General features: G+C 60.1%; 2 protein-coding genes across 6 annotated transcripts; both read right to left on the bottom strand.

Moving 5' to 3' along the window:
- Positions 1–5,856: 5,856 nt before the first annotated feature.
- Positions 5,857–18,572, bottom strand: MAP4K2 (mitogen-activated protein kinase kinase kinase kinase 2). Of its 3 annotated transcripts, none has more exons than XM_036029705.1 (32): positions 18,409–18,572; positions 18,238–18,295; positions 17,904–17,994; positions 17,751–17,815; positions 17,446–17,501; positions 17,095–17,142; positions 16,967–16,982; positions 16,511–16,583; positions 16,300–16,431; positions 16,161–16,223; positions 15,702–15,783; positions 15,504–15,611; positions 15,042–15,120; positions 14,853–14,911; positions 13,993–14,036; positions 13,868–13,906; positions 13,746–13,779; positions 13,519–13,624; positions 13,348–13,436; positions 13,226–13,267; positions 13,029–13,113; positions 12,855–12,934; positions 12,706–12,766; positions 12,493–12,610; positions 8,855–8,913; positions 8,665–8,768; positions 8,389–8,566; positions 7,148–7,216; positions 6,896–6,982; positions 6,600–6,670; positions 6,441–6,496; positions 5,857–6,343 (listed from the first exon to the last, which is right to left on the bottom strand). In XM_036029705.1, exons 1-32 carry the CDS (start codon positions 18,502–18,504, stop codon positions 6,256–6,258), a joined length of 2,436 nt encoding a protein of 811 aa, XP_035885598.1. In that variant the 5' UTR covers positions 18,505–18,572; the 3' UTR covers positions 5,857–6,255. The 3 variants fall into 3 exon arrangements, with proteins under 3 accessions (XP_035885598.1, XP_028372801.1, XP_035885599.1); XM_028517000.2 differs by having other exon boundaries at positions 16,967–17,009; positions 18,409–18,571; XM_036029706.1 differs by lacking the exon at positions 18,238–18,295 and having other exon boundaries at positions 16,967–17,009; positions 18,409–18,525.
- Positions 18,573–19,431: 859 nt separating this feature from the next.
- MEN1 (menin 1) lies at positions 19,432–25,236 on the bottom strand. 3 transcript variants are annotated; one of them, XM_028516563.2, is made up of 10 exons: positions 25,127–25,236; positions 24,273–24,733; positions 23,080–23,288; positions 22,747–22,875; positions 22,415–22,455; positions 22,246–22,333; positions 21,472–21,608; positions 20,897–21,032; positions 20,289–20,453; positions 19,432–20,104 (listed from the first exon to the last, which is right to left on the bottom strand). In XM_028516563.2, coding segments are annotated over exons 1-10 (1,851 nt in total). In that variant the 5' UTR covers positions 25,129–25,236; the 3' UTR covers positions 19,432–19,621. The 3 variants fall into 3 exon arrangements, with proteins under 3 accessions (XP_028372364.1, XP_035885601.1, XP_035885600.1); XM_036029708.1 differs by having other exon boundaries at positions 25,115–25,222; XM_036029707.1 differs by lacking the exon at positions 25,127–25,236 and adding an exon at positions 24,872–25,036.
- Between the last annotated feature and the right edge of the window lie 1,822 nt (positions 25,237–27,058).

Genomic DNA, 27,058 nt, shown 5'->3' on the forward strand with positions numbered 1-27,058 from the left:
CAGTTGGGGCACACGCCTGGGTTGCGAGTCGGGTGCCCACTGGGGGCCGTGTGAGAGGCAACCACATGTGGATGTTTCTTGCCTTCTGTTCTCTCTCTAAAATTAAATAAGTAAAATCTTGGGGGGGGGAGAGTGGCTGTCTGTGCTACTGAGCTCAGGGGTCAGTTTACAAGGTCCTTCGCCCAGCCAGCGATGGGATAGGTAGTATGTACTGCAACCCTGGCAGGTCCAGTGATGGCCTCGGTAGCCAGGAGAGCCTGGTAAACGGCGTCCACTTGTGCTGTTGGGTGGTACCGGGCCTCCGCTCCCCTCGAGAGCTGGGACCAGAAACCCGTTGGTACTTCGGTATGCCCTTGCCGTTGCCAGAGGCCCCTGGGACAGCCCTTGGGGGTGACACGGATGTCTAAATCACATGTCTGAGTTGGATCTCTAACCCCTAGTGCTTGTACCGTCTTCACCCCTTCTTTAGCTCCAGTTATTTATGCATTTACTGGCCGATTCTTGCACATGCCCTGCCTAGGGATCAAACCCTCAACCTTGGCATATCTGGACGATGCCCTAACCAACTGAGCTACTCTGCCAGGGCAGGACCTAATGTATTTTCAAAACGTGCTTCATACTTTTTAAAAACATAAGACGTGATTCCATTTACTTAACCATGTGTCTGTATAAAGAAATGCGTTAACAGGACAGTCACCAAATTTCCAATGCTGGTGGGACCCCAGGTGGTTTTTCCTTTTTCTTCCTATTTCTGTATATTACTTTTTTATACTGAGCAAGTATTATTTATATAATAAAATACAGCCCTGGCTGGTGTGGCTCAGTGGATGGAGCGCCAGCCTGTGAACCAAAGGGTCGCCAGTTCGATTCCCAGTCAGGGCACATGCCTGGGTTGTGGGCCAGGTCCCCAGTGGGGTGTACGTGGGAGGCAACCACACTTTGATATTTCTCTTCTTCTTTTTCTCCCTCTCTAAAAATAAATAAAATCCTAAAAAATAAAATGTCTCCCTGGCTGGTTGAGCACGGGCTGCGAACCAAAGTGTCTCAGGTTCGATTCCCAGTCAGGGTACACGCCTGGGTTGCAGACCATGGCCCCCAGTAACCCCATATTGATGTTTCTCTCTCTCTCTTTCTCCCTCCCTTCCCTCTCTAAAAAATAAATAAAATCTTTTAAAAAATAAAATGTCTCCTAAAAATAAATAAAACCCTAAAAAATAAAATGTCTCCTAAAAATAAATAAAACCCTAAAAAATAAAATGTCTCCTAAAAAAAAAGTTAAACACACCTATCATATGACCCGGTCCTGCCATTCCAAAGTATTGTCAACGTAAGAATGGCCCAACCTATCTGAGAGTTTGAAGGTTTTTTAATTTTAATTATTTTATTTATTGATTGGGGGGGGGGGGGGAGAAACATGAATTTGTTGTCCCACCTACTGACGCACTCACTCGCAGGTTCTCGCATGGGCCCTGACCCCGGACAGAACCCACAACCTTGGTGTATCCGGAGGACCCTCGAACCAGCCGAGCTACCCGGCCAGGGCAAGAGTTTTGAGTTTTATTTGAGCCAAACTGACAAGCTGGTGTGGACAAAAAAGGGGGCTCTTAGGCTGGTTACACCTCCGAGGGGTTTGCAAAAGAGGACTGCTTCTGGCCTCTCGACGGTGTGCTCACGCAGATGCATGAGAGCCTCGGACAGGGCTGGCTGAGGGCACAGCTGGGTCTTTCCCAGGCCCGGGTTGTGACTGCCCACCCTGACCCATCCAGCTAGGGGCTGATAATCACACCGGCCTCTGTGGTCTAGCTTTCTGTTAGACTCATTGCGTCACCCGTTTTGTCTGTAGTAGTTACCAAAATGAAATATACACAAAGACAGGCACGTGAGCGCTGATGGCAGCTCTGTTTGTACCAGCCCCGAACCGGAAACAGCTCAGAGGGGCAGCAGGTGGTCAGTGAGACCATGGCACACCCACACGGTGGAATACTGCTGGGCAGGAAGAAGGAATGACTGTCAGCACATGCCAACAACATAGATGAACCTCAAGATAATTGTGCTTTCACGAAAGAAGTCAGACAAGAATGGGGCACACGGTGTGTGATTCTATCTATATAAATTCTGAAAAATACACATCTGTCTATACTGGCAGAAAGCAGGCCAGTGGTCACTCAGGGGGCGGGCAGGTGAGGAGGGGCAGGGGGGCGTGATTACGAGGGGGCAGAAGAAGCCTTGGGGGTGATGGGGACACGTGTTATCCTGACAGGGGCAATGGTTTCACGGGTGTGTGTATGTGTCGACGTCACCAATAGTGCATTTTTAATATATGCTGTTTATCAAATGCCAATTATCCCCCCGTGAAGCTGTTTTTAAAAAGAAACAATAGAAGAAAACAATCACTGGAAAAGATCTGCCCGCAGTTGAACACAGACCTCTGCTTCCACCATCTCCACTCGATGTCCCACTAGGAAAGGATCATTTTGGGGTTTTGTTTTTGTTTTTTTAAGCCATTGTAGGGCTTTAATTTTTGAGTGATTACTTTAAAATAGTTAAACTTGATGCTTTATTACATAATATTTCATACATACAAAAGGATGTTTGCACCTTATGTGAGTTGGGAACAGAGTTATACATTGAACAGCCGTGAACCTACCACTCAGCCTGAGAACCAAGTTATTCTCTATACCTTTTGCAAATCCCTGCCTCACCCCACCCTACCGCCCTCACAAGGATCGGCAGTCTGCATCTTGTGCTTTTTCTTGACCTCCTGGTGGGGTTTTATCACATGTGCACCAAACAAAACTAAACCACTCACCACCAAACAGCAGCTGGCTTAGTTTTGCTATAATACTGTGTGCAGTTTCATGTAATGTGGCATTACCTGTCTAAGAGTCATCGGTGGTGTTGTGTTTTGTTTTCGAGTATTTCCGATGCTCACAACAGCCCTGCAGGCAGACTTAGCTGTGATACACCCAGGAAAAGATGGTTGGGCAAGCTCCCTCAGGCCAGGGCCCTGACTCCGGGCGCTTCTCCTCCACGGCACCCCCCCCCCCCGAAAGCATGTCCTCTGCACCAGGCAGTGACAAGGTGCTGGGTGCGCCACAGCGAGCACAGCCACCTTCTGGTCGTTGCCTCTCCTCTTGCCCCTCACCTGAATGGCATGTGGGCCAGCCCCCTGGACACCCAGGCTGCCCGCACCTCTTCCACTCGTGCATGGAGTGACTCATCCCAGAGGCTTCTGCCCAGGGAGGGCAGTTCGACAGTAGCTCCACCACAAGGACAAACACGGCCACCTCTGACCCAGCAATGCCACTCCAGGAATTTGTCCTAATGGACACTTTAATCTATAGAGAGTGGCATTGGCATAATTGTTATTGCAGCATCGTTTTTCGTATCAAAGTAGTAGAGACAGATTCCATCCGTGGGGACCTAATACAGGAGCTATTAGTTGTGGGAAACCTGTATAATGGCTGCACCACCGGCCACAGAAAACAGAGGGAGAGGCACCGACCATGGAAGGCTCTCCAGGACGGATCTGAAAGGACAAAATCGCTGCAGTGTGGAGACGGGGAAGGAGGCCTGACTGCTTCCATGTGCGTGAGTACTTCCAGCGGGTTCATAAATAAGTGGGACCTGGGTGGGAGACTTCTCACAGTATTGATTTTGTATTTTTAAGAAACTGTGTAGCAGCCCTGGCTGGTGTGGCTCAGTGGATATAGCACTGGCCTATGAACCAAAGGGTCACTGGTTCGATTCCCAGTCAAGGCACATGTCTGGGTTGCAGGCCAGGTCCCCAGCTGGGGGTGCACGAGAAGCTACCACACATTGATGTTTCTCTCCTTCTCATTCTCCCTCCCATTCTCTGTCTAAAAAGAAATAAATAAAATATTTTTAAAAAGTTGTGTACCATAGGCAATGCCTGCTAATTAAAAAACAAATAAAACGATCTCAGTCTTTCAATACATATTTCCAGGCTTCTTGATCTTTCTTCCTTTTGTGGCTAGCCTTTGCCATCACCAAATATTTGATCAGAGGCCCTGGCTTTTCCCAGACCACCTACTTGTTTACACACTCAGCAGCCCTAACCACAGCCCCCGCCCTTTTCAGACGAGGGTGGCAGCCCAGGGCTGAGGAAACTTGCCACAAGGTGGCGCTGCCTGCAGCTTGGAGTTCTGTGGGCTGATCAGCCCTTCCTGCGTAGCTGGGGTCTGGGGCCTCTGCTGAGCAGGAGCCCACCTCCCACTTCTGGCACCCCCCCCCCCCAGTTTAATCCTACGTCTCTGTCAAGAAACCAGAAAACGGGAAGTCAGCAACCATACCTGTCACCCCACCATCTGGCCTATCAGATGCTCTCCAAGCAGGGGCAGACAGACAAGCTGTCAGAACTCGGGAGATCCCTCTTACCCGCCTTCGGGTCTCACAGAGAACATAGGGAAGAGTGTCCGGTGCACAGGGGCTGCGTCTCCTCCCCCGTCCGACTCCCCGCTGCAGCTGAGAGACCCCGGCGCCAGCAGTCAGGGCGGCTGGGGCTCTGCTGCAGCGTGGACAGGAAGCTGTGACAGCCACGGGACAGACAGCCAAGGGCCCTGGGGTCGGACCGGGCCACTGCAGGCTCTTCGCGCAAGCTGCCCTCTGCCCACCACTCACTCACTGAACGTGTCCCAACAGCCGGCCAGGTGTGAAGAAGTTCTTACTTAAACACCTGCCTTGAGTATCAGAAGGGAGATGATTGGGCCAAACCCAAGACCTGGCCCCTGGGCCTTTCCTCCAGCTCTGCCCCCAGACACAGGCCCTTCCCACCCGCTGCGACCCTGGGCCCGTCTGTGCACCCAACCCCTCCTGCGAGGCCAGCTGCCGTCCTGCCCGAAGGCTGTGGCTGGTCAGGAGCAGGCTGGTCAGAGCCTGGGGCAACATGAGGTTCTCTGCAGTAGGGAGCCCAGGGCAACGCAAAGCACAAGGTAAGCCATGGGTGGATGGATGTGCCCTCAAGGTACTGGCTCCAGCCCTAACCGGTGTGGCTCGGTTGGTTGGGCATCATCCCGCAAAGCAAAAGGTTGCTGGTTCAATTCCCAGTCAGGGTACTTGCCTGGGTTGCGGGTTTGGGCAACCGTATGAAAGGCAACCCAATCAATGTTTCTCCTCCTCTAGCCCTCTCTAGAAGTAAATAACATAAATCTTAAAAAATAAGAAGATGCAGGCCCCAGCAAGGAGGACAGCTGCCCTCACTGGGGCCCGCATCTCGGCAGGGGCCCCTTTACCAGCGCAGGGTGTGGCACCGAGCAGGCCCTCTGGGAACGCTTGTGAAATGGACACAGGCTCATCTTCCCAGGCCGCCCTGACGAGAGCGCCCACGCTCAGCAGGCCCGGTCTGACGGAGCACACTGACTCCCGGGCAGCAGGTGGGAGGCAGGGAGGCAGCCCGAGGTCTGGGCAGGAAATACAGGTCACGGCAGGCTGTCTCCACGGGCCTCGCTGGGGCTGGGTGGAGCAGCTCTTAGCTGGCCCCTCCTGGACCCCGGCTGCCCAGTGAGACCCCACACGGGCAGGGCCACCCTGGATGAGAGCCCCGCTGTGCAGGGGCCTCCTGTCTACAGGACTCCTTGGCCACACTGCGAAGCCGAGGGCTCATGCTAAGCAAGGGAGCCCAGAAGCACCGCCCCTGAGATGCCTTCTGGGAACGCTGGCCTCCCCGCCACTGCCACCTGGCACCCCCACGAGGGAGGCCCCACCACCATGCTGGCAGCTGGCACTTCCGTGACGCACCCCCAGCACCCAGTGCCGCAGAAAGATGCACTGGCACGGGGGAAGGAAGTGAGACGGTGGGCTCAGCTCCCCTCCACCCAGAAGGAGGGACCAGCAGAGCAAAATCAAACCAGCTTTAATACCAATATAGTTCTCTCTCTTAAATACTGTGTTCCCAGGACAGGGCGTAGGAGCAGGTCTTGGCAGGACGAGTGGAAAGGAAATGTGGAACAAAATGGAATGGATCGCCCAGGGCTGGCCCCCGCCCCCCAACCCTGGGCTGCCTGTGCGGAGGGAGAGGTGACAGCAGCTTCCTCTGGTCCAGTTATTGCAGGGGTGTGGGGGGGATCCCCTCCCCTCCGCAGCCCCGAAACTTCTCAGGATTATTTCTGCCCTTCAGCCCAGCAAAGCTGGGGGCCTGGGCTCCTCCGATGCGGGAGGGGCCCCTTTGCCTAAAATGGACTTTGGCTAAGGCATGGGGGCGGGGTGGGGGAATGTCCCTGGCAAGGCCCCGGCGGCTCAGTAGCTGCTCTGATGGCCCGTGAGGATGTAGAGGTTGCTGTGAGCCCCAGGGTTGTCGGTGGGGGTGCTCTCCAGGATGATGTCTCTGGAAGGGCGAGAGGAGTGGAGGTGAGCAGGGCAGGACGGCGCCGGGGCACGTCCATCTGGCCTCAGAGGCATCCAGGAGGGAGGCCAGGTCCTACCTGTGGGCCCCAAGGACTCGGAAGACTCTGGTCTCATCTGTGATCTCTTGGGTCACCTGGCAAGAAAAGGGACACTGAGGCCACCCCAGCAAGTCCTCTGTCTGCTAAGAGGCGGAGACAGCCAGGTGGAGGGTGGCTAGGTGCCCGAGTCCCACTCACCTCGTTGGTGTCCAGGCTGCGGCCCTGCATCCCATGGCTCCAGAAGGCCAGCACGCTGTCCTGCAGGCACACTGGGAGCGGCCAGGCTGCCGTCAGCCCCGCGCCCGCCCTGGAAACACTGGCTTCCCCAGACATGCCCCGAGGCCAGCCCCGGGCCACAGGGGTCCCCACAGACCACAGGTAACCAGGTGACCCTTAAAAGGGGCTGGGGGGCCTGACTCTTTGTCCTGCTGCTAGCCCCAAGGCCCTGTAAGCCCAGGATACGCCCGCCCCCCCACTTCTGCCTGGCCACTCACCCACAGTCTCAATGGGGAAGTCAAAGGTCAGCACAGGAGCCAGTGTGGCCGTAGGCTCGCCCAGCAGGTCGACAATCCTCACACAGCCTGCACAGGGAGAGGGGCTGGTGGGTGGGGTGGGGCAGGGTGGGTCCCCTCCCCAGTAGGGGAGGGGACCCACCTGGGGAGGGGACCACCTGGGGAGGGGACCCACATGGCTTCCCTCACCCCCTACCCTCCGCTGTCCGAAGCCCTAACCCCAGGGGCACTCACGGTCAAAGCAAACGAGGACTGTGTCCCTGTCCACCTGGATCACCTGCTGGGCGGAGCCCGGGAGCCCCTCTGCAGGCAGAGAAGGGAGATGTGAGCCCCCAGCCCTATCGCAGCCCCAAGAGGAGGACTCGGAGGCCATGCTGCAGGCAGCCCTTGGCCGCAAGCGTGTTTCCTTCTCACAACCCGGCGGGGTCAGGGCTCAGAATCTCCCTGCACAGCTGGGGAACGGAGGCTCCGAGCGGCCCTTCCGCAGGCTCACAGGCAGCGGACGTGAGCCCCAGGCAGCTGGGGGAAGGCAAAGGCTCCGAAGTCAGGAGAACCCGGCTTTGGGACTCAGTCACTGTGTGATCTTGAACCTCCGAGCCTGGCTTTCCTCACCCATAACACAGGCATGATGATGTCAACCTTGCAGAGCCGTTGCTGGAATTAAGAATGAAACCCTGCCCTGGCTGTCATAGCTCAGTGGATTGAGCTCGGGCTGCGAAGCAAAGCATCGCAGGTTCGATTCCCAGTCAGGGCACATGCCTGGGTTGCGGGCCAGGTCCCCAGTGGGGGCCACATGAGAGTCAACCACACACTGACATTTCTCTCTCTCTCTTTCTCCCTTCCTTCGCACCTCTAAAAATAAATTTAAAAAAATAAAATTAAATTTAAATAAAAAAAATAAAATAAAATAAAATAAAATAAAATAAAATAGAATGACACCCCGCCCTGGCCCGTGGGTCAGAGCAGGGAGAATACGCCAGGGTTGCAGGCCCAATCCCCCATCAGGGCTCGTACAAGAACCAACCAATGAACACATAAATAGGTGGAACAACAAATCGATGTCTCTCTCTCTCTCTCTCTCTCTCTCTAATCAATTAAAAAGAAGAAGAAGAAAGAAACCCTGTGCGTTTGACCCCTGGTTCGGGGCCAGGGACACGGCAGGCTCTTAGTCCAGTGCGCTTTGCTTTCTCCTTTACCCGCCCCCACTCGCTCCGCCCCCGTGAGCTGCCCCAACCCCCCGCTGCCCTGCTTCCTTGCTCAGGACGGGGTCCACGGGAGCCCGCCGTGTACCTGGCTTGGCTCTGTCCCTGCAGCCCCTGCGGCCCCTGCAGCCCCTGTCAGTTTTTTCTCAGCTACGGAGCCTTTGGTGCAGTGAAATCTTCTACGGGAGCCCAGCTGAAGGGAGGCTGGGCTTCTGCGGACACGCACGCACGCACACGCATGTGCACACGCAGCAGCCCAGCCCTCCGGCTTACCAGGGGGTATGAGGACATCAGGTGTCAGGCCAGCCTCCAGAGGCAGGACGTGGAACAGGACACGGCAGCCGGGCCCCTCGGGGCCCTCGGCCCCCACACACACCTGCGGGAGCTCCTTCCCTTCCAGGACCAGCGGCTCCAGCAGCCCCACTGGGCTCGGCAGGGGACTGGAGAAGTTCTGGGGGCAGCAGGGGTGCTCAGGTCTCCATTTGTTTCCCCCCAAACCCGCTGCCACCCACTTGAGGGTCCCCTGTCCTCGCCCCACCCACCGCACACCTTCAGCAGCAGGAACTTCTGCAGTGGCTCATACCACTGCAGCAGGAGCAGGCTGGCGGGCAGGGCGGCCAGCAGGAAGGTGCTGCCCGTGTAGGGGTTCCGCACTGCAAGAGAGGCAGACTGTGGGCCGAGGGCTGGGCGGCGCCCAACTCTGCCCCCTCCCCCGGGTGCCGTCCAGCCCAGCTCTTACCCACACGACACTGCAGGCAGCCTTTGGTGTCGGGAATCTTGGTGGACAGGGCAAAGCGCCTGCAGGAGAGACAACCAGGGCCTGCATCACGGGTGCCACCCGTGGGTGAGGCCCCCCCCCAGAGCCGTAAGAGGTGGGTGCTGTCACCTCCTCTGCCTTACAGGGAAGAGACTAAGGCTCAGACAGGCAAAGCCATTTGCTGCTGTAACACAGCTGTGAGGGGCCTGGATTGGAAGCCATTCTCACGGCTCCAGCACCCACCTCTATAGTCTGGAGTTTATCCCGTCCAGGGACTTCTGTCCCAGAATTCCCTCTACCTGTGTGACCTTGGGCAAGTCACTTAACCTCTCCACGCCTCAGTTTCCTCATCTGGGGAATGGGATCACAGGCCGCCGACCTCGTAGAGTGACGCATCACGTGCACTCACAGAGGGCTAGCTTTTACCACCCTGGGTGGCTACTTTCCTCCCTATTTCCAGTCACTGAAACTGGAGAAATGAATGAAAAGATCAGCGTGCCGGGGGCCCGGGTGCTGACGCAGGTCCCGCTCCACCAGGCAGCCCGTCCCTGCCCGCGTGATCCGCGTCACAGGCGGGCAGACAGGCCCAGAGGCTAAGACTCGCAGAAAAAGGCACCCGGCCTGCCCCCAGCTGTCCCAGCTGAGCCTACGGCCGTGTGCGACCACTGGCTGGCTCCCCTTGCTGCCTGGGAAGAAGTGGGGTCCTCGTCTTGGTTGCTGGTTGTCCCCCCGCACTCCCAAGGGACTCTCTGAGCTTGTTCCTTCCTCCAGGGAACCGGACTACACGTCAGCAGCCCTGCCGTCTCCTCCCAGGGACCCCCACCCTGGGTGCCCTCTGCCAGGACGTGGGCCCCCCAGGAAAGCCAGCCCCCGCCTGCCTGCCTGCCTGCCTGTCTTTGTTTCTCTGCCCTGTCCATGCTGTCCTCTCTCCCCTCCTTGCTCCCATTCTCTTCCCCAGCTGGCCTTGGGTGGAGAGTTTTGTATTTGATTTTTTTTCTCCAAGCAACTCTGGTTCTCCGCTCTTTACATTGGAAGCGGACACGGTGACTCTGCGATTTTCCAAACACACACCCGAGGCGGCCTGTGGCCGGCCGGGGCCGCGATGGGCCCATTTCCTGCAGGTCCTGGGCCAGACAAAGACTGGCTGGGGGTCCAGGAAGCCCGGGGGCCGGGGCTCCAGATGCGGCCCTCAGCGAGCACGCCGGGGAAGGGCATCTCCCCAGCCGGCAGGGGCAGCCGCTGGCTTGGCCTCCCCAGTCTGGCTCTCCCCACAGGCCTCCGCCACCCACCTGGGTCATAACAACACCTAAGCCCACGGCCCGGCCACCCCCTCGGAACTCCACCCCACCCGGCCGGCAGCTGCCCCGAGGTCCCCCCTTGCGTATCTCAAACTCAATGTGACAACGTTGAATTCTGCTCCACCCAGAGCTGGTGACAGCTCCATCCTTCCCGTTGCCCAGGCCAGGGACCTTGGAGTCATCCTTGACTCCTCTCTCTGTCCCGTCCACCAACTGTCAGGAAATCCTGTTGGTTCGACTTTCATAATAAAACCTGAGTCCGACCATTTTCCACTTCCTTCACCGCTACCCTGGCCCAGGCCACCGTCGCCTCCCAGCTGACGATCTCCACGGGCCCTGAAGGTCTCCCGCTTCCACCCCGACCCCCCCTTCCCCCCGGTCTGTGCTCAGGGCAGCAGCTGGGGCGACTCCACAGACACCTCCGACCACACGGCTCCGCTGCAGTGGCTCTCGGGCTGCTCGAGTCCAAGCCAGAGGCCTCACTGGGCCCCCGCAGGGCCCTGCTGGGTCACCTCCCTCCCTTCACCCACTGGCCCACACCAGTCTCCTTACCGGTCCTCAAACCAGCCGGGCCTGCTCCTGCCCCAGGGCCTTTGCACGAACATCTCCTCCCCCGGACACCCTTCCCTCAGGTGTCCACCAGGCTTGCTCCATCACCCCGTCCAAGTCTCTGCTCAAACCACACGGTCTCGGCGGGGCCCTTCCTCCCACCCTGCTCTATTTGAAGCCACGAGCCATGCCCCACACTGCCCGGCCCTCCTCCTCCTGCGCCTCTCCTGTGGCACTTTCCCCTCTACGTCGCAGCACAGAATACACCGCCTTTTTCCATCGATTCTTTGCCTTCCTCAATGAGAAAAGCTGGAGGACATTAGGGTTTCTTAGTTCACAAAAGCATTTCACACCCTCAGCCCACTGTCTGGCACGTGGTGGGTGCTACGTGAATGAGAGACTCTGCCCTGGACATCCTGCGGGCACCTGGCAACACACCCAGCCCCTCCCTCTCCCTGGGTGGGGCTCACTCCGACCTGTCCCCAGATCCTGTCAACCCCACTTCCTCCATATTGCTGTCCGGTCCTCACGGTCCTATAGCCAAACCCCGGTCATCTCAGGTCACTGCACTGTCCTGCTTTCCAGGCGCCCTCAGTCTCCCACTCCCAACCCTCCTCCCCACTGTCCCCACAGCCTGCCAGCAGCTGCCCCAGGTTTTCATCTCTCTAGTGACGGCCGCTCTCCCTCCCCCAGCTCCAGGAGAGGGCACGTGAGCCAGGCCTGCCCCACCCCGGCCCCTGGCCCAGTGACTGGCTCATGGGGAGGCATGCACCTAAGCTGCTCCACTGAGAATCGGCCCCCAGACTTCTGCGAGAATTACTTGGAAACAGAGGTTCTGGTTCCATGGGGCTTCGGCTAGTGGGATGCTGGCCTGCAACGGCAGGCACCCACCCATCGACCCAAGAGCCCATGTGAGAATGAAGGTGACAAAGGGAAAGGGAGAGATGCAGAAAGATTCCTGATGACACCATTCACGCCTGGATCCAGCTGAGCCTGAAGCTAACCCTACTCCTGGACTTTCAGCTACATGAGCCACTCAAGTCCCTTTGAACTGAATTGCCTGCAATAAGAAGAACCCTGGTTGACATACACAACGGTCCTAAAAGGCTCCCAGTACTGCTGCCAGTTGGACGAAGCCCAACTCCTGGGCCTGCCTGGCATCAAAAGAAGCTCTCTGCCACCTATGCAGCTGCCTCTTGGGCCGCCCCGCACTCCTCCCAAAGGCCAAACACCTCATTACTTCCCAGTCACCCACCTGCACTTGCCCTTGCTCTTCCCTCTGCCGGGAAGGCTCTTCCCAGCTCATCCGCCCGGAGGGCCTCCCCGTGCTCCCAGACTCCGTGAGCTAGCCTGGCCTCTCTGCGGCCTCCCTGCCCCTCCCAGCTCCCTCTGGTTCGGCTCAGGACGGGGTGCCAGCTGTCGAAGACGGACGCATTTGATTCATCGCCTTCAAGCGCAGCACGAGACCCAGCGCACACCCAGTGCTCAGTGAGCGTGTGCCTGCAGCCCAAGCGCCGTAGCTCCCACGGTCTGCGAAGCGCTTTCCCATCCACCGCCTGCTTCTTGCCTCCCCACAAGCCTGGGTCGGGGGAGGGGAGGCGCTCAACTGCACTGACAGATGAGGAAACTGGGGCCCAGAGAGGCAAAGTGACATGTCTGAGGTGACAACGTACCTAAGAGCTAAAGTCCCAGCAACGAGCAAGGCCCGAGTCCAGCTCTGCCTCCCCCCACTCCCTCTGCCCTGCACACTCGGGCTCCCCCAGGGTCCCCAACCTGGGGATGATGCGCTGGGTGAGGCGGTTGGTGGGGATGGAGAGGGGGACCTGCTGCTGTAGTCGCCGCTGCTCAAACAGGCCCGGGAGGTCATGGGCCCAGATGTGCGTGGATTTCCCTGCCGAGGAGGAGGGAGAGCAGGGCTCAGAGTGCACATCGGTGGGCAGGACGCACCCCCTGCCGACCCCAAGCCCCGCCCACTCCGGTTTGTACCTGAGAGTGACAGCAGCACATTATTCACGCAGTAGAGCCAGGTGCAGCGGTGGGAGATCAGCTGGAGGCCACAGAGCAACCAGGGGGCCGGCAGTCAGCACCCTGGGGCCCCCCAAGCCCTCCGCCCTCTGCAGCCAGCCCGGCCTCACCTTCTCCAGCGTGTCCTCGTGCAGCTCATGCAGGTTGAGGGTGTAGATGCCTTCCTCCGCCCCCACCACCAGGAACTGGTCTGCAGGTTTGGGTGCAGGGTCAGAGGTCAGTCACTTGCCCTGGCCCAAGCCGGGGAGTCCCAGGCTCCTGCTTCCTCTCTGCCCCTGGCCTACCCCGGGTGACAGGGTGAATCCACGTGACAGCAGCGTGGATCCGCAGGGGGCAGCCATTGAAGACCTTGGAGAAGCAGGCACCCATCTGGGGGAGGCGAGAGGCCGGTCAGGAAGCACAGGGATGGGGGCGGAGGGGGGGCGGGGGGCGACTGGGCTGCAGGGCGGCGGGGCTGCAGGGCGGTGGGGTGGACACTTACGTGCACCTTGGGGGTTGGGGGAAGCCCATGGCAAGACGATCTCTGGGGGGGAAGGAGGAGTCAGGGGGAACGCAGCACCCCTGGCCTCCCACCTCCCCAGCCCCTCAGCAGCGCCCCCTCACCTCCAGGTCCTCCCGGTGCTTCACGGTGGCCCAGGCAGTGGGGAGAAGCGGGGGGCTGTCAGGGCCCGGGGGAGGCTGGGGTGGGGTTCCTGCAGGCAGAGACGCCATGTAAACTCCAGCCCCAGCCCCCACCCTGGGCCTGCCGCCTGTCCCCCGGAGCCTGGGACTCACCTGGGGGCCCGGACAGAGCGTCCTCAGCTGGAGGCTCATGGGGGGATGGCCCCAAGAACGGGGCTCGCTTGATGGTTCCTACGGCGTCATCCGGAGAGTCCAGTTCCTGGCGGGAGGGTCAGGGGCCCAGCCCAGCGGTTAGCAGGTGACCTTGTCACCTGGTCCCACCCCAGCTGCACCCTCCACAGCACTTGCTCCCCCCACTCCAGCTCCCCTCCAGTCCGCACCTGGAATCCCAAGGCCGGCCGGATGGTCAGGCTCCTGCAGCAGGTAATGACAGGGAAGTGAGGCTCGGGATGTGACCTGGCTGGGCCTGCTGCCCTCCCCCTCCCCCAGGCCCAGCCCTCACCTTTCCTCCAGGGCCTCCTCGACTGACTGCAACAGGCTCCTGGGCAGGGAGGGGAAGGGCTCAGAGCTCAGCCTTTCCTGCGGCCCCCAGACCCTCCCCCAAAGCTTGCCTCCTCCCTCACTCACCCGCTCAGCTCCTCCTTCCCCAGCAGCGTCCACTCCTCTTCCCACTGCGGGGACCCCACGTCGGGGAGATGGGGAGAGAGACAGACGGGCAATGTGAGAGGGTGACCAGGGGGTTGTGGGGGAGAGAGAAGACAGACAGACGCAAAGGGAGACAGCCCTGGCTGGCGTGGCTCAGCGGACTGAGCACAGCAGGGCTTGTGAACTAAGGGCTTGTGAGTTGGACTCCCAGTCAGGGCACAGGCCTGGGTTGCAGGCCAGGTCAGGTCCCCAGTAGGGGGCGTGCAAGAGGCAACCACACAGTGTGTTTCCCTCCCTCTCTTTCTCCCGCCCTTCCTCTCTGTCTAAAAGTAAATAAATAAAACCTTTAAAGTGAAAAAGGGAGACAGCTGTAGGCAAGAGACTGGAGTGAGAGAAAGGAGACAGGGAGAGGCGAAGAGATGGTGGGAGAGGGACGAACAAACAGCAGAGAGACTGAGGCGAGAGCAAGCGGGGGGGGAGAGAGGGACCGTGGGAGTGAGGAAGTGCTGACAGCAGAGCCGTGAGTCAGCCAGCCAGTGACAGACACGAGACCGCGGCGGCCCAGAGAAACGTGCTGCCCGAGCGGCCTGGGGGCTCGGGCATGTGACAGGCCCACGTTTTAGAAGGTGTGGTCACCTTCCAGATGACTGTCCAGAAGGACTTAGCCCAGGAAGGAGCCCCCAGGCTGCCACGTCCCTGGGGTGGGACAAGCTTGCCTGGACAGCTGTCCTAGGCCCAAGGGCCAGTGCTTCAAAGACCCCTGATGATCCGAGATGCCCGACCTCCGGCAGAGCGCCCTGGCCCACCCCGCACGGCACCCCTCCCACAAAGCCAGCCCTCACCGGCTCGTTCAGTGGGTCCGTTTCCTTCCTGCGTGGGGCGCCAAACTTCACCTGGTGAACTGGGGGGCCCAACATACACCGGTTAGGGGGAATGAAGACTCAGGACTCACCCGCACACTCACATCAAATCCCCACACGCCGCCCCCCACCGAACCCGCACACGCAGCCCCCGCAACTCCACGGACTCACACTGGATCTCCGAGGGGGTCCTCTCAGCCTGGCCGTGCTGACCCCGGGAGTGAATGGTGTCTGGAAACATGTCATAAGTCTAAGAAAGAACACAAACAGTGGACGCACACCCAGCACGCACCCCGCACCACGTCCAGCGTGCTTCCCACGCATCGGCCCTCTGAGACGGGGTGGCACCCTCCTTCACAAAGGAGTGGACCAGCACTCAGAGGCACGTAACCGGCCATGGGTCACACACAGAAAGCAGAAAATGGATGAGCAAGGGTCACGGTCAGCCTGGGTCAAGGGCAAGAACCTATCAAAGGGTAGTGCAGAGTGGCAAGACCAGCTCAGGGAAGATTGCTAATGGGTGGCTCCCCGGGCTGGACACATTCAAGTTAAAGGGCCCCTGACCTACATCGTCGTTGCACTCCCTCCAACCGGGCCGGGCCTCGACCCAGTTCCCCAGCGGCCCTCACTTACCTCCAGGTCACAGTCGTCTGGGGACAGGGTGCCCAGGTGGGGGTCACTGGCCTTGTCCAGCAGCTGTGTGAGCAGGGCCCGAGGGAGCTGCTGCGTGGTGAACGGGTGCTAGAGGGTTGAAGAGGGCTCAGGTTGGTCTCTGGCTGCTGGTCCCTGCTTTCCAGCACTGGGCCCCCTGCCCCACCCCCCTCCTCCCACCTGTAGAAGCTTCTCTGCTGTTGGCCTCTTCTTGGGGTTCTTGGTCAAGGCCAGCTTGAGGAAGTGGTGGAAAGTCTGGGTCCTAGTGGGCACAAGAGCCCCCAGCGCCCAGACCCGGGTCAGCCCTCAGGCGGAGCACCCTGCCGCCTTCCCCCCGCCGCCCCTCCAAAAGAGTCTGCTGGGCTTGCCCAGGAAGGGGCCAACCCGAGGCCAAGGGCAGTTGGCCTGAGCAATACTGCTGTTGCAACACGGGGGATCCTCCATCAATAACCATCTGCCCTTCTTCCCTGTCCACACCGGTTCCAGGCCTACAGCGGGGCCCAGGCCCCTCCCACCGTCTGCAGAAAACCCGAGAGGTCAGGGCTCTTGAGGCTGCACCCTGGGAGCAGGCAGATGGCTCCTCTACCCCCATGAGGACTGGCTGGAAAGGGGGCCCCAGCCAGGTATACGGGTGCTCACCAGCGAGTCTTGTCCCTCAGCTTGGGTGGCTGGAAGCTGCTCTTGGACATGAGCATCAAGGCCCTGCGGAGAGCAAAGGTCAGGGGTTGAAGGTAGGCAGGGCCTTAGGGGGCCAGCAAGGGGCAGGTGTCCGGCTGACCTCATGGGGTGCAGGTGGAACAGCGGCGGCTGCAGCTCGCCCAGCTCGATGGCTGTGATGCCCAGGGCCCAGATGTCACACAGCTCATTGTAGCCTCCTTTGCGCTCCACGGCAGCCACCTCAGGGGCCATCCTGGAGGCAAAAGTCACAGAGAAGATGGCCGGGGGACCCCCGGTGGCCCCTGCCCCCTCAGCCCAAGGTGCAGCCTCACCAGTATGGAGTCCCAATGAAAGACCTCCTCTTGGCCACAGACGCTGTCAGCTCGCCCGACACCCCAAAGTCAGCTGCAGGGAGAAAAGCTACTCGCACCCGCCCTCTGGCTGCCACTCCCCACCCACCCCCCAGGCTCAGGATGCACCTGGCAGAGCTCAAACAGCAGGTGGACCAAGTTCAGCTACAACTGCCAGGGCCAGGTTCCCCTCTTGGGAAGGGTCAACCACCTTCTATCGCTGACCAAACGCCAGGTCCCATGTTGAGCCGCACAGAGACCCTTCCTAACTTCTAGGAGGAAGGCAAGACCCTTCTACTCTTCTCCATGGGGACACAGGTCTGAGCTGTAGAGTGACTTGCCCAAGGACACCCAGCCCTGGAACGCACACTCTGCGACTCTAGGAGCTCCCACAGAACCCTCACCCCATTACCCTGATTGTGTTCCCCGGGTACTGACCCAGCTTGACATCGCCCTGGAGGGTGAGGAGAAGGTTGGCTCCCTGTAGGAACGGAGAAGAGCGGATCCCATCCGGTGCTCCCGGGAGCCTCCCCTCCCTCCCCCAACGCCCAAGGCCAGACCCCTACCTTGATATCTCTGTGGATCTTCCCCTGAGAATGCAAGTGGTGCAGCCCCTGGGGACAGACAGGAGCCCCTGAGAGCAGCTGCGCAGTGCCATCCCACCTTTCCTGAGCCCCCTCTGAGGGCTGGGGCCCCCCCACCCAAGCAGCTTCCTCCTCCCCTCTCCTCAAACAGGAAGTGACTGAGCCAAGAGGGAAATGGGCTGCTTCCGGCAACAGGGCTGGGGCCCCTTCTCCCAGGTCCCACAGCCCCTCGGGGCCGAGGCACTCCACCCCCAACACACTGGCCAGCTGGGCTCCCTGCCCAGAGCTCCTGGGGATCGGGCGCGTGAGCAGCCTTACGGGCCTAGCAGCTACCTTCAGTGCCTCTCGGCAGACACAGGCGATCTGCAGTTCCTCCAGGGGCCCGGTGGCTGAAAGGGAAGGGGTGAGGGCTGGCACGGGGGTCTGGGGAATTTATGCTGACCCTCCCGGGCCACCCTGGGTCAAGGAAGCAGCAGGCAGTCTGGAATACGGAGCCCAGAGCAGGCTAGTATTTCTCTCAAGGTCACACAGCCCGTGATGAGTAGACTTGGGCCCCAGCTCTTCCCTCCTGCCACATGTTGGGGTAGAGGACGGGAGGAAGGCTGTAGCCCTCTGGGGCCTGGAGTCCTGGCCCTCACCATGATAAATCTCCTGCAGGGACCCCCCTCCGCAGAACTCCATGCAGATCCACAAGCGGTCATTCCTGGTGGGACACAGAGCCGGGGTGGGCACGGGGCAGGGCCACACGCGGGGGCTGCCTGAGCGTGGGCAGGGAGATACAGCGGCCTCACCTGAGGTAGCTGCCAATGTAGGCCACCACGTTGGGGTGGTGGCACTCACGCAGGATGGTGATTTCCTGCTGCAGGGAGCTGATGTCGTCCCCTGGGGAGCACAGGGCATCACGGGGGCAGCCTCAGAGGGATCGCCCTGACTCAGTGCCCTCATCTGCCAACGAACACAGAGTGCTTCCTCCCTCCAAGCCAGACAGGTGCCAAGGGACAGGACCTCCCGGGGCCTGCCTCTCAGGGGGCATCGGAAATGTCAACTCTCCGCCCCTCACACCGCGCCGCCAGGCTCTCTGCCTGCCCGCCCTCCGGCGCAGAGGCCCTGGCTCCGGGCCCTCACCTGGGTCTAGCTTGACTATCTTGACCGCGGCCAGTTCGGACGTGACCGTGTCGCGGGCCTACAGGGACCGAGTGAGGGGGAAACCGAATGAGGAGAGGGGCGGGACTGGGGGCTGGATCCCGCTGGCACCCTCCTCGCCGCTCCCCCCGCCCGTCCAGCCGCACGACGCACCTTGTAGACGTCGCCATAGGTCCCGGTCCCCACGCGCTGCAGCAGCTCAAAGCGGTCCCGCGGATCCTGCAGCGACACGTCCCGCAGCAGCGCCATGGCCCGGCGCCGGGCGGGCCGGCGGACCGACGCGAGCTGCGGAGCGGAGCCGGCGCGGGCGGCGCGGGGCGGGGCAGGGCGGGCGCCGGTGGCTCAGAGGCCGCGGGGGCGGGGCCGGGGCCTGGGGCGGGGACAGACCGGGGATGCCCCGCCGCCCGGCCGGGTGGAGGCGCCCGCGGGACAGGCCCGCAGCAGCGGGGAGGGAAAACCCCGAAGCCCCGCGGAGCCCCGCAGACCGAGCCCCCTCAGCGAGCCACCGGTTCCCTGCGTTCTACAGGTGGCAAGCCAGAAGGCGGAGGGCAGAAAGGGCGCCCTACACCGCCCCCCCGCCCAAATTCCCAGACGAAACACAGACATGTTTTGTTTTTTTATAAAATGTATTCATCTTCCTTGGAACTGAAAAATAAATCTATGTACAAAACAGATAGAGATAGGCTCCCCTCACCCACTCGCAAACCCCTGTGGATTTCCTCCAGGGTCCCCCGAGACGGGCTGGACCAGGGGAGGTTCCCAGAGGGTCGGAAGAGAGGTCTGCTCTGATCTGGCGCCAGTCGGTCAGGAAGGGGGCGGAGCTCAGGGCTCACGCCGGCCGAGGGCGCGGTTTCGTGTCCCGTATCCCGGACTAGTGGGATAGCGAGGGGAGGAAGCTAGGATTCCAACTTCTGTAAACGCCCCTTAACTTCTTCGGGGTAGGGGCTTGGGTTCCCAAGGGATGGAATTCTCCAGCGTGTAAATGTTCTCCGAGCGGGGCGCTTGGTTCCCGGGCGGGAGGCGGGACCTGCGCGTCTATCTAGGGTTTAGGGCGACACTGGAGCCCCACGGGAAGAGAACGGCCGGGAGAAACACGGGTCAGGTTAGAGAGCCTGGGTTCTCGGGTGGGGCCTGAGTTTCCCGTGCTTGGACCTTTAACGTCTGGTGATGGGGCCGACCGGGACACTGGGGAATGGCATCTATATACTCCAATGTCGGGCGCCGCCAGGGTGAGTCTGACACCCCGGCCGAGTCTCGATTCCGGGTGGGGGTGGGGCCGGGAGGCCGGGCCTAGGCCCATTGGTCGCCTGGGCTGGCGGGGGTGCTGGGGTGGAGCCCGGTCTGGACTGAGGAGTGCTAGGGTAGTTCACAGGCCCTTACGCTGCCGCTTAAGGAAGGAGAGAGTGTAGTCGCTGGGTGTAGACACCTTCTGCTTCTTCATCTGCACTTGCGACTGCGCGGTGAGCTGCAGCTTGATGGCGCTCGAGTTGATCTTCGTGGCCACCAGCAGCTCCTTCATGCCCTTCATCTTCTCGCTCTGGAAAGTGAGCACCGGCCCCTCTGGTGGGGGCGATGCGGCAGGCGCAGGCGCTGGGGCCGCGCTGCCGCCTTCAGGACCGCGGGCAGTGCTCGGGACCGTCCCTGGGGGCTTCCGGGGCGGCCCTGGCGCCACGCTCTGCCCGGCACCGGGGCCTTTGTCCAGCGCCGGCTTCTTGGGCGGCGGCGGCTCCTCGGGCTTGGATTCCCGGCGGGGACCCCGCCGCCGGCCTTCCCGCGCCTCCTCGCCCCAGGGCTCCTCCGCCTCGGCTGCCTCCGACTCCCGGCTCACTATTCGCACCTTCTGCCGCACCTGGGGCGAACAGGGAGCGCAGGATGAGGGAAAGGCTGCAGCCCAGTGGCTGCATTCCTAGGGCCCAGCCTCAGCCACCATGTTGGGGCCTCGGTCTCATCCACACCCAGGGGATGAGCAAGTCCCCTTCAGGGCCGCTGCCACCATGTACCCTCCCCAGTCGCCCCGCGCAGCTGCCCCTCACCTGTCCTTCGAAGCGGCCTAGGGACTGCACGAGGAAGGTGGCCCAGCCCACGTGCAGCACCGGCGTGGGGCTGCCCTCTTCCCACTTGCAGATGCCGTCGTAGAAACGCAGCAGGTGGGCGAAGCACTCTGGGTCCTGGAGGGCAGACCCCTGGCTCTGGGAGCCCTGGGCAAGCGGGGAGGGGGGGCACAGGTCAGAACCCCTTGCACACCCCTTCCTGGGGGAGACAGGCCAGGCCCCTCGTCTCGTCAAAGAGCCCTGGCTCCCAAAGACGTGACCATGGGGGGAGAGAATTCTTAGAACCCTCTTCCTTTTCTAAAACCGGCCAGACTCAGAGAAAACGGGAGACCGTCCTTTACCTCCACCCCACCCCCGCAGCTGAGTAAGGAGCCCTGGCCAGGAAAGAGATGGGCTTCGCCCCACGTACCTGAAGGAGCAGGGTAGAAACCCCTAAAACACCCCCCAGTTCCCTCACACCCAGGACCCTGGCTAGTGAGGGGCAGAACAGGGCTGTGTGTGCTGGGCCACCCTCCTCTGCAGCCCCCATGCCCTGTGCCTGGGAGCCGTGATGGAAGGGAGGCGGACACAGGTGGCGCTCCAGCCTTCACCTGGGTCTGCTCCCCTGGCCGCTCCTCGCCGGCCTCCAGCAGGCTGGCCGCCTCCTTCAGCAGGTTGGGGATGACATCATTGGCCACTTCAAAGAACTCCTTGTAGATCTCCTCGTCTTCCCGGCAGTAGTTGTAGCTGTGAGAGCAGTAGGGCACTGTGGGGCCCTGGCCGTGGTGGGCATCCCCAGGGACCTGGTGGGGGTGGGTTCCAGGTTTCTTTCCCTGGATCATCTAGGGCCCAGGCGAGTGGCTGCAGTCCTCACCCGGAAATGACTGTGTCTGTGTCAGCCCAGAGCAAGAGTGAGGACGGGGGCGTGGGGCAGGCGGGGCGGGGGGGCAGGCTCTACGGCCGGATGGTGGTGGTGGTTGGCACTGGGAGGCGAGGGGAGGGAGGGAGAGGCATGAGACCCTCATCAGGGTCCCTACCTCCTGGGTGGTGGTAGCCTTGGCTGCCTAGGGGTCAGAGGAAGGGATGGGGCTTGAGCCCCAGGCTTCGCTCCTGGACAAGGGTGACTGGAACTTGGGCGGAGGGGGAGGAAAGAATGGGCTGAGGCCCTAGCTGGGGGGATCCTCACTCTTGGATGACAGTGGCCGTGTCAGCCCAGGCCTGCAGGGCTTCGCGCACATTGCGGTTGCGACAGTGGTAGCCGGCCAGGTACATGTAGGGGTAGATGTGCTCATCGCGGTAGTAAGTCTTGGCTGAGGCGATGCCCTGGGAACAGAGCGAAGGGGCCTCAGGGAGGCAGCCCCCGACTGCAGCGTTTGGCACGAATGTCCCATCAGATCACACAAGAGGTGAAACAGGCAAGATCCCTGAGAGTCCCACCTCCTGTCCCACCACCACACCCTTGTGTTCCCTCCAGCAGCACTCCTCCCTGGGTCTATAGGACTGCTTGCTGAGGCCTGCGCTGGAATGCAGACGGTGGAGACCCCCCCAGAACAAGAACTGGGGAAGGGAAGAGGCCCCTCCTCCAAGCTCGGGGCACGTCCCTTTCCTGGGCTCTCCCACACACTCCTACACACACACACACACAAACCCCCCGAAGCCTTCCAAACCCAGCCCGATGTCCCTTTAACCCCACCCCCACCAAGTTACCACCCCTTTCTCAGTGCCCCCACATTCAACCTCTGTCATCCACCACAAAGGACAATGAGAGGCCTCGGAAAAAGCAGGGCTGAAGGGATAAATCCAGGCCACGCCACCCCCAGAACACCCCTCAGGCAGTGCTGAATATGTACACGGCAAAAGCAAACACACCCAGGGTTCTCTCACTTGCCCCCTCCCAGTTCCCAGGTAAACCCCCGCCACTGCTGGGTCTCCCCTCGAGACCCTCCTGAGATGTCCCCACCTTGTGGTAGAGGGTGAGTGGGTCCGGCCGGCCAGGGGTGGGCTCCAGCTCTTCCAGATCCGCCAGGTTCCCCAGCGCCATGGGGTACCTGGGAAAAGGCCATGAGTCCGGGCTGTCACCTAGCCTCCCAACCCCTAAAGGCCCAGCCTGGCCGCTTCCCTCTACTGACCTTTCCAGATGTCCCAGGTCATAGAGCAGCCAGAGCAGCTTCTAGAAGCCAAAAGAGAGAAGTATGAACTAGGGGAAGGAGTGGGGAGAAGTCCTCAGTCTGCCAGCCAGAGGCGGGTGCAACAGCAGGGACCTCCCACAGGGCGGGAAAGGCCAGATCTTAGGACCTAGCCTCTTACTGGGGTCAAAGCCCTGTCGCATCTCAATACCCCTCTCCCCAGAGCCCTGGGCAGGGCCAGGCCAGGAGTCGTGTGTTACACACGTTGCAAAAGGGGAAGCTGAAGCCCAGGGAGGGACAGCGCCCCCGCTCGAGGTCCCGCAGGCACACCTCACCTGCTGCAGCTGCAGCAGCTCCAGGGAGTCGGTGTGCAGGTCGATGGAAGGGTTGATGGCGCACACCATGAACGCCACCTCCATCTTGCGGTCGCAGCGCATGTAGGATCCCTTCAGGTACAGCCAGCTCTTAGGAGAGGACAAGACCAGGTGTCTCATGGTGAGCTACCTGTGCCCACTCCAGGGAGTGACACAGCCAGGGAAAAAGGCCCTTCTGCATCCCCTCCTGACATATGTAAGTGGCGATGGGAAGAGGGGAGTGTGGCCCAGGCAAGCGCGGCCCCTGGGGTGGTTTCGGCCGGAGTGTGAAGGGAGCGGGGGAAGGGGCAGTACCCGCTCAGCCACGCCCGCATTGACGGTCTGGCCCCTCCGGTCCTCATTGCCCTTGCCATGCCAGGTGACCTCAGCTGTCTGCTCTCCATTGGGCCCAAACACAACCCAGGCGTGGTCCTCAGACAGGGCGAGGTGGACATCCCGGAGACCCAGAGCCTGGCAGGCCCCCACCACGGCAAAGGCCACACCAGAGCTGTCCAGTTTGGTGCCTGTGGAAGGGGGAGCTAATGAAAGAGGGCCCTCTGAGCTGGTGGGCCTGGGGGGAGGGGTCTCGGCAGGGATAGGCAGTGTTCCCTCCCACCCTCACCTCCTAGCCTGCACCCAGATCTCAGTAGCTCCCCCACCACCTCTCCGTCCCCTCCCTCCTGTGTGTTCAGAGCCCCGCCCTCCCTGTTTACACCCCCATCAGCACACCTTCCGGGACCTTCCTAGGTCCACCTGGCCTTTCACTCTGTCCTGTCTTTGTCTGCAATCATCTTATATGTTTCTCTTAAGAATGCCCTCACTTTACTATGCCTATCAGGTTATAACAGAGTGGGCAGAAACAGGGCCTCTGGCCAACGCTCTTTTCCACGCGCCCACTGGCTAACACTCCTAACTTGCCTCTGCACTCTTTTCCCTCTAAGCTCAGAAGTGGCCTCAGATTCCTTCTCAACATGGCGCTCCGGACATGCCTGCTGGGCAACTGGGCGTGGGGCAAAGACGGATCCTCGCCAGCCCTGAGACCGAAGCCATCACTTGAGGTGAAGCCCTTAGTCTGTTCCCTTTCACAACGTTTTCACAGATATTTCATTTTATTGTCTCAAATGTAGCTAGATTTTGGCTCCTCACCCCCCAAATCTGCTGCAGTCTTCTGCGCCCCACACTGGGCTGCAGGACTCCTATAAGCCACTCAATGGCAGGGCTGGGGGCTGGGTGGGGGCGGGGCGCTAAGGGGACAGAGGATGGTTAATGGGTTTGGAGCCAAGTGATTGGGATCTAGTCCCAGCCTTGCCGTTCCGTGTGACTCTGGCACATCACTGTCCCTCTCTGGGCCTCAGTCTCCCTAACCGCATAGATTAGTTAACACCTGCCCCACCTCACAAGGCCTGCAGGTCTCAAAAGGGCTCTGCAAACCGAGTGCTGTGAAGAGGTGGGCCAAGATCGTCAGCTGGGACAGGATTATCCCTCCTCGCCACCTGTGAGGCTCCAACCTGTGATGAAGCTGAAGAGGGACTGGATGTGGGCCCGGTCCTTGAAGTAGGAGCGGCTGAGGCTGTTCCAGATGACGTCTGAGACCTTCTTCACCAGCTCGCGGCTGGAGACACCCCCCTCTCGAGGGTACAGAGACAGGTCCACGGCACCTCGGATCTGAGCGGTGAAGCGAGCATAGAGCGCAGCGATGATGGATAAGTCAGCCACTGGGAAGTAGGTGAGGCCACCAGGAGGGTCGGGCGCTGGGCTGGGCTGGAAGGTGAGCTCGGGCACATTGGTGGGGATGACGCGGTTGACGGCTAGGAAATGCTCCACGAAGCCCAGTACTAAGGACAGGAGCACCAGGTCGGGCTCCTCTCGGCCTAGCTCGGCTGCGAACAGGCGCACCACATCGTCGATGGAGCGTAGCGGGAACAGGGTCTTCTGGGCGGCTTTCAGCCCCATGGCGGCGGTCCTCGGCCTGCGGGCGAGCCGGGGAGGGAGAGTTGGGCGGGCACGGCAGGGGAGACCCCTCCCAGGCTCTGCTAAGGTTCCACTCCTCCCCCCGCCACACACACACACACAATCCCTTGCTTCCTATCTCCTTCACCCTCCGCACATCTGTTCCTGTGCCGATGAGACCCCCTCAGCCGAGGCTGTAGGGCCTCCTCGTCCCCTAAGACCCCAGGAGCCCCGGCCCCTGTGGGGTTGCGCCCCTAGATCCGCGCTGAGGACCGCCAGTGGCCGTCCCGCTCCCTCTCTACGACTGTTCCCCCAGGCCCTAGAGTCCGTCCGAGAGGTACCCTCTGGCCAAGCCCCCCAAATCCCAAGGAGAGTCCTGGTCTCAGTCCCCCGCGCCCACCTCCACGCTTACATCCCACACCAGGCACGGCGGCGCCCGCCGCCCGGAGCCTGCTGGGAAATGGAGTTCCGCCCCTCGGGCCGCACTGCCTGCCGGGAAGTGGAATCCCGGCCCTCCCCAGCCCCTGCAGAACCTTGAAATGGTGGCGCGCGGCGCCAGTCCACTGAGGCTTATGGGAGTGGTAGTCGCTGCTCTGGGCGCTGCAGAGGTAGGTGAGGAGGGGAGGCAGCGCCACCTTTCTGAGGTCCTCGCGGATTGGTCATTCCCTTTCACGCAACCAGGTAGCCGATGAGCCGCAGTGCATTCTGGAAGGTGTGGTCCGGAAAGTGAGCCGGCACCTTCAGAAGGTCAGTGGGCTTCTGTAGGTTATCGTGTGTCGGTAAGATGTTAAGAAAATGGGTTCTTTCAGATGCTGCTGCCGCATAAATACGTGTTTAGTCACCTGAGTTGGACATTTTTCAGAATCTATTAACAGGTAAATGTGCCTAATCTATGTCTAGCAGGTCTCCCCGTGAGATGCACAGAGGAGCGTGGGAAGAACCGCCGCAGCCCTGACTGGTGTGGCTCAGTGGGTTGGGCGGAGTCCCGCAAACCAGGTCACGGGTTCAGGTACTGGTCAGGGCACATGCCTGGGTTGCCCCCGGGTAGGAGCGTGGGAGGGGGAACTTCTCCCTCCCTTCCCCCCTCTTTAAAAATAACATCTTTAAAATATATATTAACAAAAAATTACAATAAAAATAAAAGCATACAAAAATAAAAATAAAAGCATACAAAAATAAAAATAAAGTTACATTTGAAAAAAGTTGAGAACCATTGCGGTTATTTGTAATAGGGTATAAGTTAGAAGGACAGCATAGCTCTATGTCCTAAAATCGCTCTTCAGGACACCCTGTTGAAGGAAAAAAAGCTGCAGAACAACATGTTTGATAGGATAGTGTGTGTAATTAACACTTTATTTTATTGTATTTTTTATGACTCCAGCTAAGTTCACTTTTGGCCCCAGGTCATCTCTCCAAAGGGTTTCCCAGCCAGTCCCTTCACAGCCTTCTTCCTCCGGGGGGGACCTGCCATCACCCCAACCCTTGACTTCTGGTACCGCCCGTTGCTGCCACTTGGGCTTCAGTCTCTGTCCCACAGCCTCGACCAGGAGCTCAAAGCATAGCTACCCGTTTGAAGATACCCACAGGCTTGGCAGGAACCACAGCGCTCTCGGGCAGCTGGGGTGACAGATCCACAGCCTCCAAGTTGTTGGGGTGGGGCATGCAGACCTCCTAAGTGTAGCCAATGACCCCCACCTCCTGGGCATACAGATCCTTCTGCCCCAGCCCCACATGGGAGCTGGGTGCCAGCAAACATGGGTCCAAGGACGTTGCTGGTGTGAACGTAGTGACCCTCCATTTTCTTGATGTCAAAGTGAGGCAGGAGATGGTCAGGAGGCAGGAACCTCCGGAGGTGCCCCAGGGCTACGATAAAGGACGGTGATACAGGACAGAGACTCTGTTCCAAGACCCGTTGTTCCGGCTTTCTGCAAAAGCGCTCAATCATGCATGGCGTCATATGAATGGGCCTGCGCAGAAGATGCTACTGACCCCTGCTCCATTATAATAGCATTATAACAAATTAACACTGTGGGACCCCCTCCCCTGGTGGCCAATCAAGGAAAATCATGGGAGACCACATTCGCAGTAGCTTTAAAGTAATACAACTACTTGTACATGCGCAATAGAAACCCATCAAAACCAGCCCGGAATATCTGCCCCATAAGAATAGAATCCCTCCGGCCCCTGAGGTCAATCTCTGTTTGGAGTCAGCCCGAGCCCATGTTCTGTGGAGTGTACTATTGCTTAATAAACTTGCTTTCTGTGTTTCTGCTATAAACTCTGCGTGCTCGATTCAAATCTTTGTCTGCAACCACCAAGAACCTGGTTACCTGTGCCTATCTGT

This window comes from Phyllostomus discolor, chromosome 6 (assembly GCF_004126475.2).
Source record: "Phyllostomus discolor isolate MPI-MPIP mPhyDis1 chromosome 6, mPhyDis1.pri.v3, whole genome shotgun sequence".
Lineage (NCBI taxonomy): Eukaryota > Metazoa > Chordata > Mammalia > Chiroptera > Phyllostomidae > Phyllostomus > Phyllostomus discolor.

Coding starts and splice junctions, on each gene's coding strand:
- MEN1 (XM_028516563.2), bottom strand. Junction 21,033..21,471: donor ACGGCCACTGTCATCCAAGA/GTGAGGATCCCC, acceptor CTGCTCTCACAG/CTACAACTACTGCCGGGAAG. Junction 20,105..20,288: donor TAGGCCGCTTCGAAGGACAG/GTGAGGGGCAGC, acceptor TGTTCGCCCCAG/GTGCGGCAGAAGGTGCGAAT.
- MAP4K2 (XM_028517000.2), bottom strand. CDS start 18,504: ATGGCGCTGCTGCGGGACGTGTCGCTGCAGGATCCGCGGGACCGCTTT. Junction 15,121..15,503: donor CAGACGACTGTGACCTGGAG/GTAAGTGAGGGC, acceptor GTTCTTTCTTAG/ACTTATGACATGTTTCCAGA. Junction 12,935..13,028: donor GATTCACCCTGTCACCCGGG/GTAGGCCAGGGG, acceptor CCAAACCTGCAG/ACCAGTTCCTGGTGGTGGGG.